The following is a 14,207-nucleotide window of genomic DNA, read 5'->3' on the forward strand; positions in this document are numbered from 1 at the left end:
CTCACAGCGCACGCCTACCGAGAACCGTCTAGACCCCAGATGGGGCTGCGGCGGGTGGCGAGGTCGCCTGCGGTGATGGCTGCAAAGGAGCAGCTGCAGCAGGGGTGGAGCGTCTGGGGAGAAGGGGCAGGACGCAAAGGCAGGAAGCGGGGGTGGGGTGCAAGACAGCCCTGGCCTGCCTCACAAGGCACGGAGGGGCTGCCTCGCCAGGCCTCGGTAAGTGCCTGCTCTGGCCTGGCCAGGCCCTCAGACCCCACAGTGCCCTCCTGGGGACAGCCAAGGGCTGGGAGGACTAGGCCCTACCAGTTTCAGGGCATGAACCTGAGCTGTGACCAGGTTAGCAAGCCAGGGCCACTGCCTGGGTCTGGGAAGACTGGCCCCTCCTGGGACACCTTACCTGTGGTCTCTGCTGCTGGGCTAAAAGGCTGTGCCAACTGCAGGGTGGACCCCCCTGTACCTCTGCTAAGGCCCAGAGTGGCAGATCCAATGGCATAGGCAGTGGGGGTGGCGTGGAGGGCCAGGGGGTGTAGGGTGGGGGCAGTCAGGGCCCAAAGCAGCACCCTCTTGCTTGCTGACCCCTGCCTTTCCAGCCCCTCAGGGGCCAAGCTCTGTAGGAGATAACTAGGGGGCATGCCTGGCCAGGGTGTGGCTACAGGTGAGGTCTGTGGCCTGTGGCTCAGGCCCAGGGTGTGACCACAGGGGCATCCCCAGGACTCGGGTTTGGGCTGCGGTGACCACAGGAGGGCCTCGGCCAGATCATACCTCTCACTGGCGCCATGCTCTGCCGTCACCTGGGCCATTCTTGGAGGCTCCAGCAGAGCACACCTTCTCACACCTGGCCAGGAGCCCCAGGCGGGAAGGTGGGCACTGAGGCCTCCGTAGGAGGGAGGGGCTGCAGTGCCCTGGGGCTTCCCGTCTGCTGAGTCAGAGTACCCAAGGAGAGGAGACTACCCAGCAGCACATGGTGTAGAAGTGGGGCTGTTGGTGGGTGCCCAGCCCCTCAGTCAACCCCCAGTACCCCTGTCTTCTTGCCTCCAGGCCCGTCTGTGGCTTCCCAGGATGGAGCCAAACGTGCCTTGGGCCTCTCCTGTCCTCTGGGTCCTAGGGTGCTTCACCCTGCTCCTGTGTCTGTGGGCACTGTGCACAGCCTGCCACAGGTACGTCCATCTCCAGCCTGGAATTGGTGTGGGGCTGGGCTTCAGGGAGGCTCAGCACCGGCTCTATGCCAGTGCCCCCTACTGGGCCTTGGACCAGAGGCTGATGGCCCTGTGTCCCATCTCTGCCTCCCTGGCCTGATGACCCTCTTGCACCCAGTAAGCAGGCACAGAGGCACCAGGCCGGGCTGCAGGGCAGTGTGATGCCAGCAGAAGTGGTGAGTGCCAGGCTGTCCCTGGGGCCAGGCCAGGGCCAGCAGGGGACCAACCAGCCTTCCTTGCCCCCAGTCACTGCTGAGACACCCCCACGTCTGCTCCCTCAGCAAGTCAGACAGCAGATTGCATGAGCTGTGCGGGGGTCCCAGGGGCTGCAGAGGTGAGTTTGGAAGCAGGGAAGGGTGGGCCTGGGCCATGAGTGGGCTTGCTGCACCACACCCCTGATGCCATTGGGAAGCCCCGTGTCTCCCCAGCGTGCTAGGGTCAGACTTGCTCCCTGTCCCCAAGTGACCTCTTCCTGACCCTACCCAGCCCCTCGGCCTGCCAGCATGGATCTCCTGTGCCCACAATGGCTGGAGGTGTCCAGAGGCTCCACCAGGCCTGTGGCAGCCTTCTCACACCGGAAGCTGTCCCCAGCCATGCCTACTGCCATCGCTGTGCCCTCCATTGGCCCTGAGGCCACCTATTCCAATGTGGGGCCGGCTGCGATCACCAGGGCCAGCCTGGCAGCCAGCCCTGTAGTGTGGGCAGGGGCACGGCTGATCAGCAGCTGTGCCAGGCCTGGGCCTGAGGCCAGACCCATGGTGGCTGAGTATGCCTGCATCCAGAAGCTCAAGGGAACAGATCTGGGACCCCAAGACCTGGAGCAGGGGAAGGCTGAGCGGACCCCAGCCGTTCAGGTAAAGTGGAGGGGTGGTGCAGGATGGATAGAGCGGGGTAGATCCTTGGCAGGATGGATGGTGCTGACCCCTCCCTGGACTGACTCTCTCTCCCCAGGTGGACATCCTATACTCCAGGGTCAGCAAGCCCAAAAGGAGGGACCCAGGACCTGCCACAGATCAGCCAGACCTGAAGGGCAGGGGATCAATCCTGGCTCTGGGTAGTGACCTGGCCTACGGGGCACTCCCACTCAGGGGCCTGGGCATGGACAATGGCCCCCTGGAAAACGTGTATGAGAGCATCCAGGAGATGGGGGCCCCTCAGTGCCTAGGGCCCCCCAGCTCTAGCTATTAGCAGAGTGGACATATGCAGGGCTGAAGGTCCCCGGCTTCCAAGGGAGGGGTCTCCAACCCTCACCTGCCCTGAATATCCAAGTACAGATGTTCCTTCTTCCCTAGTGGGACCCAATGCCCCGACTTCCCCTACAGCCCCACCACCACCACCACACATAGTTACAGCACAAAGTCCAGGTCCCAAGGCTGCCGGCCTGTGGGTCCCTGGGGTCCTGGCTGCTTGGCCTTGTGGCCTTCCAAGCTGGTATCTTAATAAATACCCAACACAGCCGTGCCTCCCAGTCTGCTCTTCTGCAAAGCCCTGGAAGGGGGGCAACCGTCACAAAGGAGTCAAGGCACCGGAACAGGTCCTCTCCCCCACTGGGGTGCCTGGCCTAGGCTGGTCAGGCTCAGAGACAGTGTGGGGTGCTGAGGCTACCGCTAGGGGTAGTGGTCCCGGGGGGTGGGGGGGTGGGGGGGGCAGTGCAGCCAGTCCCAGGGTGGCCGCCCCAGTGTGCAGCTTGGACCCTGAACGCCAAAGGAGGACCCCGCCACCCAGCCCCTGGAATTACATAAAGGCTGGGGGAGGGAAGTTGCGCATTAAAGAATAACCTGCTCCCGGGAGGCCCGCGGACAAGACGCGGCCTCTTCCCCGAGGCGGCAGCACCGCGTGCCGGCGCACCAAGACCAAGCCGGCCCTTCCCGGCGGCGGGGACGCGCGGGCACCGGTGCTCGGCGAGCCGGGGGGCCGCCGGACGCTGAGGACTGCAGGCCGGGCCCCCTCCTGGGGGCGCGGGAGCGGGGCGAGGCGCGGGGCGGACCAATGGGCGCTCGGTGGAGCGGGCCGCGGCCCCCCTCGGAATGTGGATACGGTGTGCAGGCCAATGGGGGCGCGCTGGGGGCGGGGCGCGCGCGCGGCGCGGGGTGGGCGGGGCCGGCAGCACCCTCCGGGCGGCGGGGCGCGGACTGCGGCCGATCCAGGGCGCGGGTCGGCGGCCCGGCCAGCCCGGCGCGGCCCGGCCGGGGGCCGCGTCTTGAGCGTCCGCCCTCGCCGCTGCAGCCTCAGCGCCCGGCTGGCCGGCCATGGAGGCCCCGCGCCCCCCAGCGCCCGGCCTGGGGTGCGGGCGCCTCCCGCTCCGCGCCGCTGGCAGGGACCCCGCGGCTGCGCCGGTATCGGTGCCCGGGCCGCTGCAGGTACCGGGCCCGGGAGGGCGCAGAAGTCCCTCGTTGCAAGATGGCGCCGGGGCTGCCCGGCTTCGGGTCTCGGGGGCGGGTGCGGCCGCCGGTGGGCGCGCGTCCGCGGGCCGGGCGGCCGGGAGCGCTTCCCGCCGCGCAGGCGGGGGCGGGGCGGGAGTGGGGGCAGTGCCGGCCGCAGCTGCGCTGAGCCCGTGCCGTCTGCAGGGCCCTGCCGGGGGCGGAGGCGGAGGCTTTGCGGGCTCGGAGTTCGCGCGGTCGCCGGAGCCGCGGGCCGCGGACCTAGGGGCCCCGGGGCTGTGGGCTGGGCCCCCGACGCGGTCCGTGCACGTCCCGGTGCCGGCGCAGAGGTGAGCCAGGGTCCCGCGCGCTAGGCCGAGATGGGCTTGCGCACAGGTGCGCCGGTGAGTGCAGGGGTGGTGGGTGGGGCGTGGCAGGTGCCTTCCCGACACCCCCCCTACAGGGGGGCCTCGTGGGGTTCAGGCCAGAGTTCCAAACTGGGTTTCCGCCCCAGCTTGTCAGCTCCCAGGGAGTTGGGCTAAAGTGGTCAAGGTATTGGTGTCCCTCGTTCCCCCAAGCCTTGGGAGCTAGTTCACACTGCTGGGAGGGACCCACTGTCGGCCTCTGTGCAGAGTGTGGGGTGACTGTCCTGGAATTCCGTGGCTGACCGCCACCCTCCCAGCCCTGTTGTGAAAACATCCTGGGTGCCGGACACCAGGGCTGGCCTGACAGGCAGGAGTGGCCCTGGCCTGGCCTGGAGACTTGCTTGTGCCGGAGCCCAGCTTCCCTGGCTGCTGCTGGCCGCTCCCGCCCTGCCAGACCTGGTGCCAGGCCCACAGCTGCTGTTTCACAGCCCCAGTTAATGTGTGACTTGGGGGAGGGTTGGGCCTGGCCTGGGCTGGCCCCCCGGGGGGAGGGGGGCCTCGGAACCCTGTCCAGCTCCAGGGCCTGAAGGAGCCACCGTGGGACAAGACCCAGATTGCAGAGAACTCAGGTTTCCTGGAGACCCCAGCCCCAGGCCCTGTTCCCGGTGGTTCCTGGAGATTTGGGGGTCTGTAACCTGAGCTGGGGGTGTAGCTGGGTCTCAGGCCCAGCGCCTGGAGGGAGGGAGGGAGCTGGTGCACACACAGGTGCCCAGGCCTAATGTGTGCCAGGCCGAGGGCGGGGCCTGCAGTACTTGCCAGCCCCACCTGCTCCTGCCTCCTCCCCCCCAGAGCCCCCCCTGGGAAGTCTCGGCTGGATGAGGTCATGGCAGCCGCGGCCCTCACAAGCCTGTCCAGCAGCCGCCTCCTGCTGGGGGCCCCCAGTACAGCCTGCAGCCCGGGTAAGATGCGCAGGATTTGCGTTGGGGGCAGGGCCCAGGACCACTGCCCCTCCAGGACCCTACTGCTGCCCTGTGGGGTGAGCACACCCCTCTCCCGGACCACCCCCCCCCAAACCTCCCAAACACACCCCTTGAGGCCTGAACAGACTCGAGGAGCCCCAGTGCAAGGAGGTCCAGTCCCAGGCCTGCGGGCTTCTGCGGCCTGTCCATCTCCACATGGCTGCCCGGCTAGTCCCCAGGCTGCAGCGGCTGCTCCTCCTCAGCTCAGCCGTGAAGAGGAGGTGAACAGGCAGAGGCCCAGATAAGGGATTCCAGTTCACCAGAAGTCCTGGTGCTGGCGTGTCCCTGCAGAGCCCGGCTTGGAGCCCTGGAAGGAAGGCTTTGTGCGGCCCCCGGGCAGCTGCAGCTGGGGCTGGGACCTGGCCAGTGACCAGCCCTCTCCATCCACCCCTTGGCCCCCACTGCCCCCTGAGGCAGCCCACTTCCTGTTCGGAGAGCCTGCCCGGAGGAAGCGGAAGGTGAGCCTGGGCAGCCTCCAGGGCAGGCGGGCTGGGCTGTGCTGCCCTGACCACTGGCCCTTGTCCACAGAGCTCAGTGCAGGCCCTGTTCCAGTGTCTGTGGAAGCAGTGCGGGAAGGTGCTGAGCACAGCCTCCGGGATGCAGAGACACGTCCGCCTGGTGCACCTAGGGTGCGGGGGGGGGGGGGGGGAGCAGCGGGGGGGGGGGCGGGCCAGGTGGGCCAGCACTTCAGCTTCGCCTGCTGTGTCCCCAGCAGGAGGCAGGCGGAGCCAGAACAGAGTGACGGTGAGGAGGACTTCTACTACACGGAGCTGGATGCTGGCGTGGAGACACTGACCGATGGGCTCTCCAGCCTGACCCCAGTGTCCCCTGCTGCCTGCGGGCCACCTGCTTTCCCCCACCTGGGACTGCCTGAGGCCCCCGCCCCGCCCCCACCCCCCGTTGTGGGCTCTGCAGGCCCCCCCAAGGTGTGCCGCAGTGACCATGCCTACCAGGCGGGTGAGGTCACAGGCAGGACGTGGGAGCCTGTCTCTGGGCGCTCCCGAGGGGAGCAAGGCCACAGCTGTGCCTCCCCCCAGGACTGCCTGGGGCCCGCCCACCCGGAGCCGCAGCTCAGCACCTTCCGGGCCTGCTCGCCAGCCCTACCCTCCAAGCTTGGTGCCAGCCCGAGGTGTGTGTGCATTGAGGGTGGGGACAGATGTCGATAAGGGCTCCCGGCCCCCAGCACCCCATGCCCACCGTGTGCCCCCAGGAAGCCCCAAGGCGATGCCAGGAAATGCCGGAAAGTCTATGGCACAGACCGCCGGGACCTGTGGTGCACCGCCTGCCGCTGGAAGAAGGCCTGCCGGCGCCTCCCAGACTGAGTGCTGGGCACATGCCTCTCCCCCGCCAGCCGCTGCAGGGGACACGTCCCCCTCCCCCTGGGCCTCTACCAGCTGCAGGGGCTACCTAATGGGGAAAGGGAAGTTGATGACCCTGGACCCCCAGAGGTTGGGGGGTCCACACCACTCAAAGTGCCTCTGAAGAAACCAGCCTTTTGCACTAAAGCCAGACCGTGCGCTGTGCCCTCAGCCCAGGGTCCCCGGGGATGGCCGCCCTCCCTGCCAGTGGCCTGTGGACTCGTCACGGATGCCACTGGGCCCTGCTTCAGGGCCACGTGGGCCAGTCCACAATGCACTTTGAGGGGTGTCAGGGAGGAGCCTCCTCCACCCGCACTTAACCTGATGGTTCAAGGGCCCTGGGGCCTGACCTTTGTACCATGTTTTTGAAGCTCAGGTGTCTCATGTCTGGGCCACGCCAGATAAGGAGAAAAATTAAAGATTTGGGGTTTTTCCAGAAGCTGTGTCTGCCTTCTTGGGGAGAACATGGAATAAGGCCCCTCCATCTGGCCTGGGACAGGCTGCAGAGGCCTAGGGGTCGCGTTCCGGCCGCTCCACCGGCCAGGCCTGAGGAGGGGGCGCTGAAACACACGCAAGAGGCATCTGCTGGAGCAGCAATTTCCCAATTTATTGACACTGATAGCTTTGCAAGAATGTCTAAGCTAATCCCACCACAGAAAAGAAACCCACAGGCAGACAAGGCAGGACCGCTGGAGGAAGGTGCCATACCCCTGTCCCGTGGCTGCGGGGATGGAGCCGGATTCCCCACCGACCAACCACTGAAGACCCCCCAATATCAACCACATCTCCAGTACAAACACAGGTTTATGATAATTAATATAAAGTCGGTGTAATATAGATCATCCCCAGAAAAAAATCAACAATCTTAAACACTGCCCTTGTTTGGTTGCTCTTTTTGTTGACAGGTTGAAAGCATGTTGAAAAAATAAATATTTAAGAAAAGCACACACAGCACCCCTCACTACAGGTAGTTCTGAAAGGGCCACATACTAAACACAATATAGGATCTAAACACAAAACCATTAAGTATGGCTTTCTTAAGAGTTGTACATGTCACAGAATGAGCGAAAATAAGATTATCTTTCATAATGCAAAAAGTTCCAGTTTTTGCATTTCTCAGTTTGTTTTTTTTTAAGAAGGAAGATGTGCAAAGTTGGAAGCAGCGTGTCCTTTGAGTCGAGGTCCCTATTGAGTCCTGGCAGTGTTGTGACTGTTTCCCAAAACCCAGAGTCCAAATATACAACCTGGTCAGGATCCAGAGCTTGATAGAAAAATCATGGTCTCCCCACCCGCCGCCCCCACGCAGAACTCACCACCCTGTGGACTGTCATTTTCCACTTTGGTGTTGCAAACACCAAAATATGCACAGACAAATGAAAAAGTACAAAATGGGAAATGTAATCTACACGTTTTTTCCTCTTCATAAAAAAATATTTATTAGTTTAAACATTGAATAAAAAAAAAAACAGTCACATAAAAAAAACTTCCATTACCGTCTCTTCCCTCCAGGCCTCCCGAGGTGGCGTGTTCATCGCCATCTCTGACATGTAACTCCACTAGCCAAATGCACCAGAAGAGCAACCCTGCCACGCAGCAGACCTTGGGGGACTCAGTGGGCAGAAGGGGCCCCTTGGTTTTCCAGTAGAGTATCAGTTTGGAGGAAAAAAGTGCCCCTGTGGCACCGATCAAACCCCCAAAAAGGTCAGCAAGGGTGGTCCGGAGCAGGGAGCAAGCAGGTCAGAAAGAGCAAGACGTCCTTCCTGCGAGTGGGGGCAGAGGCGGCCGTGGGAGGGGGGACGAGACCCGGAAGCACTGTCGGCAAAGGTCCAGTTTCCAAATGCATCTATAAGTGGCCTGTTCAGAGAAGGGTCAGAAGGAGGGGGAGGCACACAGTTGTGGGAGCCCCAGCCCAGGGCCAGTACAGGTGAAAGGCAGGGGAGGAAGCCCACCCAGGCCCCCCACTGGCCTCGCCCAGCAGCAGGAAGAGTGGGCGGACTGTCCTGGCCTTTCCCTCAAGGATGTCAGCACTGAGTTTGGGGTCCCCGCTGAGGGCGTGAGTGCAGGCAGCCAGCTGACAGCTCCACTGACATCAGGGGCGTCTGGCATTAAGAGCAAGGACAGCAGCCGCGACTGTGGATGCGGCTGCACAGCAAAGACAGCACCGTGCCCCACACACCCTCACGGGCCAGCCTGGGCCCACCCCTGCAGCGGCACCGTGGGCCTAACGTAGGGTCTCATGGGACTTCCTGTTTTTACAGGAAGGTTAGATTTGACATGATAAAAACTTGGTAAAAGCCATTTGGCTTACAGCCTGTGGAAGCAGAAAATAGAATGGTGTCTCCAACACAGAGAGGGTCAGAAACAGCCGTGACAGGGATGCCGACAGATGGACAGGGTCTGTCCTGCAGCCCAGGGGGTCCACAACACAGCGAGGCCTTTGCTTTCCACTCAGAAAAAAGAATAGGTTGTGAGCTCTTTAAAAAGACAAGAGGACCTGCCAGGAAGCCAAAGGAAGAGAGAGAAATAATGCCGAGCAGAGTAACTGTGACACTGCCTCCCTGTGTCTCGGACCCTTAGGCCACTACCTGGTCCCACACTGGGGTGGGGGTGGGGGGCGGGGGCCGAGCAGCACGAGACACCGCCTCCAGCGTTAGCAGCAACGAAGGAAGCGCCCAGAGGGTCAGCAGGGATGGCCTGGGAGCGGCAGGAGGCAGGGCCAGGGAATAGCGGCCCAGGCTCTCTGGAGAAGTGCACAAAGAGCAGAGCCCCCCCAAGGGGACCCCAAGTGGGCTGAGATGGGGGCAGGGAGCCCTGCGGGGTCAAGCACAGCATGCCGGTCCCACCTGCTGCCTCTGCAGGAAGATAGCACCTGGGAGCCCTCGGCCCCAGTAGGACTTGCGCAGCTGTTTTGTGTTAAGCACCAAAGCCCAGAGGCAGGAGGGCTGCGGGGCTTTCTGTACACTGGACCTGGATTCTGCAGGCCGCCGGACAGCAGTGGAGCCAGTGGGGTGAAGGCTGCCACGGCCGTGGCCACAGGTGGTGACCGGACTGCTGGGAGGGGCAGGGGGACTGGGCACTAGAAAGGCCTCCGGTGCTCCCAAGCCCTCCTACATCTCCCGGACCTGTGACATCAGGGACCTCTCTCGTGACTCCAACCAGTGCTGACCTGACCTGGCCACTGAGCTACCACGGGTCCCGAGGCCAGATGGGCCACATGGGCACTTGATGCCCAGCCCACACACACCTTTGGGGGGCTCTGTCTCCTCAGATGGGTGGGAATATGAACTCTCACTTCGCTCAAACCCACCCTGCCCCTCCAACTTTGTGATCGGTCCCAGAGCACCCTGCCTGCCAGGGTTGCACCTGCTTGAGCCCACAGGGCCAGCTTCTCTGTGTGTGTCTGGGCGACGAGAGCAGAACAAAGGGGTTACCCAGAGGAGGGCCTGCAACGGGTCAGCGTGGCTCCGCCCCCAGTGAATGAAGACCCCTAAGGACGCACACACAGGTACAGGGGGCGGCACTGCCACCACCCCAGCCCCCAGCCGGGGGCCTAGGAGATCCAGGCGAAGTCCTTGTCGGGCACACCTGAGGGACTGCGGGAACCAGGAGGCGAGTCCTCATCGTCCTTGTCTTCCCCAAGCATGGTGTCCTCGTGGGCCAGGCCCACGTCGTCCTCGTCTTCGCCCAGCAACTCCTCGCCCTCCCCGCGCGGGTCGTCGGGATCCTCCAGGTAGGGCCCGTCACCGGCAAATGGCTCAGGGGAGCCCTCGGCGCCACCGTGGTCCAGGGAGCCAGGCACACCACGGCCCGTGCAGTCGGCACACACGCCGTGGCGCCGAGAGCCATGCTTGATGCCCACGCTGGCGGCTGACACGAACACGCGGCTGCACAACTTGCACACGTATTTCTTATCCTTGCTGTGCACCTGCGGGATGGCGGTCAGTGAGCTGAGAGGCCCTGAGGGTCGAGGCCACTCTGGGCGGAGGGTGGCACAGCCCACCGGGCCTTGAGGGGTGTCCAAACACTGGACCATGAGCCAGCTCACACCCTAGTGCCCGATGGGCAGTCACCAAGCACCTGCCCCTGAAGCTGCCTGCCCGGGTCAGGCACCCGGGGGCGCTAAAGGGGAAGGAGCAGATCCCCTCCTCGGGAAACGGCCAGCCCTCACCGGTGTCAGGGAGTCTTCAGGGCTTTGTGCTCCCCCGGAAGCCCATCCAGGATGAAAATCCTGCCCACCCTGGGCAACAGGCCACTGAAACAGCAACATGGCAGTAAAGGAAAGATGCAGAAGCCCAGCCTGTGCTGTGGCCATGCCCCGGCGCTAAGCGGGGCCCTCTGTGAAATGGGAATGAGGTGGGCACGGATGTGGGCTTCCCTCTCACTTTTTGGAAGTCATCTGGTGAAATCAGCCTCCATGGCTTACTGGTCAGCCCACTCCTGCCCTCTCGGGATCCCCAGCTGTATTTCCTCCTTGACGTTCTCGGGGGATGCAAAGGGCAGTGGGAAGGCCAGGGCCCACATCTGCTGCAGGACACCCGCAGGCCGGGACCACCTCTGGCTTTCTGACCTGACTGAGAGGGACACTGCCCAGGGGACCCTGAGGACACCTGTGCCCGGAGGGCTTCAGGAGGGAACCGGTCAGTCCGCTGGAAGGGCAGGCAACCTGCCCAGGGGCCGACAGAGAAGGCCAGCTGGAAGGCCCCACAAGGGTCACATCTGGTGGGGCCCTGAAGTACCCTGGAGTCCCCCTGAGTGTGGACGGAGGCCCTGGGCAGTGGGTTCTGCTGGCTGGTGGGCAGACACACGCAGCGAAGACCACACTCGCTCACCTGGCTCACCCTGTCAGGGGCCAGGCCTGAGGATCTCCCCAGACCACCACCCTCATGCCACAGCATGTCGGGGCCACGCTCATGGCTGTGACCCAGCCAGCCTTGCCCTCCCACACCTCCTGGAGGGCCGGCTCCTGACCCAGCCGGTCAGCGGGCGGCAGGGGGCTGGCCGAGCCTGTGGACTCCCTGGACAATTCCCATCGCCACTGCAACTGCCAGGCTCACGACCCAGCCCCAGCGCTCTCCCTACCCCATGGACACAACCCGAGACCACCAGGAGCTCCAACAGCTGCCACCCCAAGCGGGCCCCAGGAGCCACACCCCACCATGAGCACATCAGCAGGGCCTCTGACATTGCGAGCAGCCTGGTGGTCCGACCCCCTGACCCCTCGACCCCTGCCTCCCCGGCTTATCCCACCTACCCAAGGGCCCCCACGGCCCTGCTTCAAGATGACCTTCCTATCATTTCTGGCCACCTGTTCCCTGAGCATTGGAGCTGAGAGACAGGTGACAGACACTTCCCACAGGCCAAGGGAGCAGGTCCCATGGTCACGGGGGAAGGAGGGTGGGGGCCACAGGAAGTGACCTTGTGGTGGCACCAGGGTGGCCGAGGCTGGGGGTCCAGGCAGGGTTGGAAGCACTTGCTGAAGCCAGGCTGGAGTACACGGTGTCCCAGAGGGGACCCCAAAGGGAACTCCGAGGCTGGGCCCCGGCTCTGTGGCTACCTGCCTCCTGCATGGTCAGTTGGGGGGGTGGTGTCAGGAGGGACGTGCGGCTGCTTGCTCCATCCCCCCAGCACCAGCAGAGCGGACCCCACGCCTGCCGGCCCCGCGCTCACCAGTGTATGCCGCTTCATGTGCTCACGCCGTGTGAACTTCTTCCCACAGATCTCACAGGGGTAGGGCCGCTCGCCGGTGTGGGAGCGCATGTGGCGCTTCAGGATGCACTGGTGCATGGCCGAGAAGCTGCAGTACGGGCACCTGAACTTCTTCCGGATCACCGTGAACTCGTTCACTGAAAGACAGCGGGGAGCGAGTGAGCACGCTCCCCCGGGGCACAGCCCCCTGAGCAGGCTGCCCTCTGCGGGCTGTGGGGCCATGAGTCATGGGGCTGAGCCATGGGGTCCACGAGCTGTGGGGGTCAAGCCGTGGGGTCCATGAGCCACGGGACCTGGGCTGCTGCAGGGGCCTGGCCCAGCACCAGAGGCGCCACTTCCCAGTGATGTGCACATACAGAGTCGTGACAGAAAAGCAAAATAGCCAGGCCAGAAGGGGCTGTGAGTGCCCCACCACACTCCTGGCCCCGGGCTGACAGGGGCCTGTCTGAACACCTGCAGGCCAGGGGCTTCGTGTTCTGGATGCCCAGTGGAAAGCGGCTGCTCTCAGCTGAAGGCTGGTGGGCCCGGCTGAGTGAGAGGCCAGCTCGGCCCCAACGATGCACAGAGTGGTGAGCAGCCTCTGCCTTGGGTGGGGTTGTCCACCCTATCCTCCTCCACATTTTAAGAAGCAACACATGGGCCCCCAAGGCATCAGCCCAGGGCCAGCTCAACCTCAGGGTGGAGCCACATTCTGCACCAGGATGCAGCCAGGGTCCCAACCACTGAGAGGCAGGCAGATAAATGCCACAAAGTCCCATGGCCCAGGAGAGCAGGGGGACGCCAGGCACTAAGGGACCTGGAGCCTGGGCCCTTCTCCATGGGGGAAACCAGTCCACTGCCTTGAAGAATGACCACAGCAACCCACCGAGCTCTGTCCCCCAACCTGGGCCACCCCAAACATCACACAGAAGCAGGGACCCCTCACCACCATCACCATGGATCATGCCCTGGGGGCCCCCAACTCTACCCTGACTCTCAGACTCCAGCCATGGGCATGTCGCTGTGGAAATGGCATCAGCCGGATGATGCAGAGCGGTGATGGCGGGCACACCAGGCCTGGGACTCAGCAGGTCCTGGGTGCGAGGGCGGAGCTGGTCCTCGGCCCGCATCCTCTCCTGAAGCACAGCAGGGTAAAGCCGGGAAAACTCCCAGCAGAGCATCTCCCGTCGCTCCTTCAACAAGCTGTTCCCTTTCTCTCAAGAAGCCTTGAAGGGCGTCCAGTGACCTAGCAGATTTCTTTGGTTCCCAGTGACATTTTGCACGCTCGCATGCCTGACAGCTCTTTCCTCTGGGATTGCCCAATGCCTCACAGAGAGTCAGGCCACCCCGGGACACACCCCCAGGTAGACCCGGGTCTGCCCTCAGGGCAGAACAGGGTGAGGCCGTCGTGGCCCCAAGAGCGGCGTGCACTTGGCCGCCGCAGCCCGGCCGCTCGGTGCCCACCTCTGTTTCTGTTCTTAGAAAAGGATTCCACGTCCCCACCAAGCCTGAGAATAGCTTCCCCATGTCCCTCCCAGAGGTCTGCGTCCTGTCCTAGAAGGTAAAGCATTCTCTTACATTAAGGGGCTTTTAGCATGCATTAAGGAACTGGGGCGCAGCCTGGGGAGGAAGGTAGGAGACAGGGTCCAGGCACCTCCAGCCGTGTCCATTGCACCAGACCTGATGCTCCCCCTCCTTTGACCCTCAGGCCGTCCAACCAGCTGCTCAGTCAGGCAACAAGGTCGCCTGGTGGCCCCTGCCTTCCATGACACCAACAGAGGGCATGCGCACCGCCACGCCGAGATGAAAAGGAGCCAGGAAACCAACTCTGAGGTTGCTTCGTTTAAAACAACTTCCTTGGGAATGTATTTATTCATGGTTTCTGTTTTGCTTCTATAAACATGAAAATTAAAATTTTGAATTATATATTCTAGGCTTCTGTATTTAACAATTCAGTCCTACATGTTTAAAAAAAATACTCATCTCTGTGCAGAACTGTGTGTATCTCCTGGGAAAACAAGTCAGGACGCAGGGGCCCGAGTTTGGTTGTCAGGGACCCACCCACCTACCCGGGCTCACGCTCCAGCCCAGAGCCCGTGTGCTGCATGCTGCAGACGGCCCACTTCACATGCACTTTCTGAAGTCACCTGGAGTGACACATTTTGGTGTTCTGTTAATCGTGTCCTGCCGCTGCCCTAACACGTTCCCACAAACTGGGCAGCAC

General features: G+C 63.3%; 3 protein-coding genes across 13 annotated transcripts in view; 2 read left to right on the forward strand and 1 right to left on the reverse strand.

Annotated features, from left to right (window-relative positions):
* Nucleotides 1-207: 207 nt before the first annotated feature.
* Nucleotides 208-2,656, forward strand: LIME1 (Lck interacting transmembrane adaptor 1). The gene is made up of 6 exons (XM_036901659.2): nt 208-336; nt 1,039-1,157; nt 1,315-1,372; nt 1,443-1,530; nt 1,683-2,050; nt 2,148-2,656. Exons 1-6 carry the CDS (start codon nt 316-318, stop codon nt 2,382-2,384), a joined length of 891 nt encoding a protein of 296 aa, XP_036757554.2. The 5' UTR covers nt 208-315; the 3' UTR covers nt 2,385-2,656.
* Nucleotides 2,657-3,066: 410 nt separating this feature from the next.
* SLC2A4RG (SLC2A4 regulator) lies at nt 3,067-6,737 on the forward strand. Of its 9 annotated transcripts, XM_057503200.1 has the most exons (9): nt 3,067-3,234; nt 3,764-3,906; nt 4,496-4,607; nt 4,771-4,880; nt 5,232-5,398; nt 5,469-5,569; nt 5,653-5,897; nt 5,978-6,069; nt 6,124-6,737. In XM_057503200.1, exons 4-9 carry the CDS (start codon nt 4,805-4,807, stop codon nt 6,349-6,351), a joined length of 909 nt encoding a protein of 302 aa, XP_057359183.1. In that variant the 5' UTR covers nt 3,067-3,234; nt 3,764-3,906; nt 4,496-4,607; nt 4,771-4,804; the 3' UTR covers nt 6,352-6,737. The 9 variants fall into 9 exon arrangements, with proteins under 9 accessions (XP_057359183.1, XP_057359182.1, XP_057359177.1 ...); XM_057503199.1 differs by lacking the exons at nt 3,067-3,234; nt 4,496-4,607 and adding an exon at nt 3,306-3,556 and having other exon boundaries at nt 5,653-5,866; XM_057503194.1 differs by lacking the exons at nt 3,067-3,234; nt 4,496-4,607 and adding an exon at nt 3,307-3,556.
* A 147-nt stretch (nt 6,738-6,884) lies between these two features.
* ZBTB46 (zinc finger and BTB domain containing 46) overlaps nt 6,885-14,207 on the reverse strand; it is a 55,290-nt gene continuing 47,967 nt past the window's right edge. For all 3 annotated transcript variants that reach the window (XM_057503193.1, XM_036901656.2, XM_036901652.2), the window contains 2 exons: nt 11,966-12,141; nt 6,885-10,223 (listed from right to left, as the gene is read on the reverse strand). In XM_057503193.1, coding sequence (XP_057359176.1) covers nt 9,849-10,223; nt 11,966-12,141 — 551 coding nt within the window. In that variant the 3' untranslated portion in view covers nt 6,885-9,848. The remainder of the gene's footprint in view (nt 10,224-11,965; nt 12,142-14,207) is intronic.

The sequence above is a fragment of the Manis pentadactyla genome, chromosome 5, assembly GCF_030020395.1.
Source record: "Manis pentadactyla isolate mManPen7 chromosome 5, mManPen7.hap1, whole genome shotgun sequence".
NCBI classification, from domain to species: domain Eukaryota; kingdom Metazoa; phylum Chordata; class Mammalia; order Pholidota; family Manidae; genus Manis; species Manis pentadactyla.

What these genes read in the sequence shown, in the direction of transcription:
- LIME1 (XM_036901659.2), top strand. Translation starts at nt 316, where the DNA reads ATGAACCTGAGCTGTGACCAG. An exon ending in GGGTCCCAGGGGCTGCAGAG is followed by an intron (nt 1,531 to 1,682) that starts GTGAGTTTGGAA and finishes GACCCTACCCAG; the next exon opens with CCCCTCGGCCTGCCAGCATG. An exon ending in AGCGGACCCCAGCCGTTCAG is followed by an intron (nt 2,051 to 2,147) that starts GTAAAGTGGAGG and finishes CTCTCTCCCCAG; the next exon opens with GTGGACATCCTATACTCCAG.
- SLC2A4RG (XM_057503194.1), top strand. Translation starts at nt 3,446, where the DNA reads ATGGAGGCCCCGCGCCCCCCAGCGCCCGGCCTGGGGTGCGGGCGCCTC. An exon ending in CGGTGCCCGGGCCGCTGCAG is followed by an intron (nt 3,557 to 3,763) that starts GTACCGGGCCCG and finishes TGCCGTCTGCAG; the next exon opens with GGCCCTGCCGGGGGCGGAGG. An exon ending in CTGCCCGGAGGAAGCGGAAG is followed by an intron (nt 5,399 to 5,468) that starts GTGAGCCTGGGC and finishes CCTTGTCCACAG; the next exon opens with AGCTCAGTGCAGGCCCTGTT.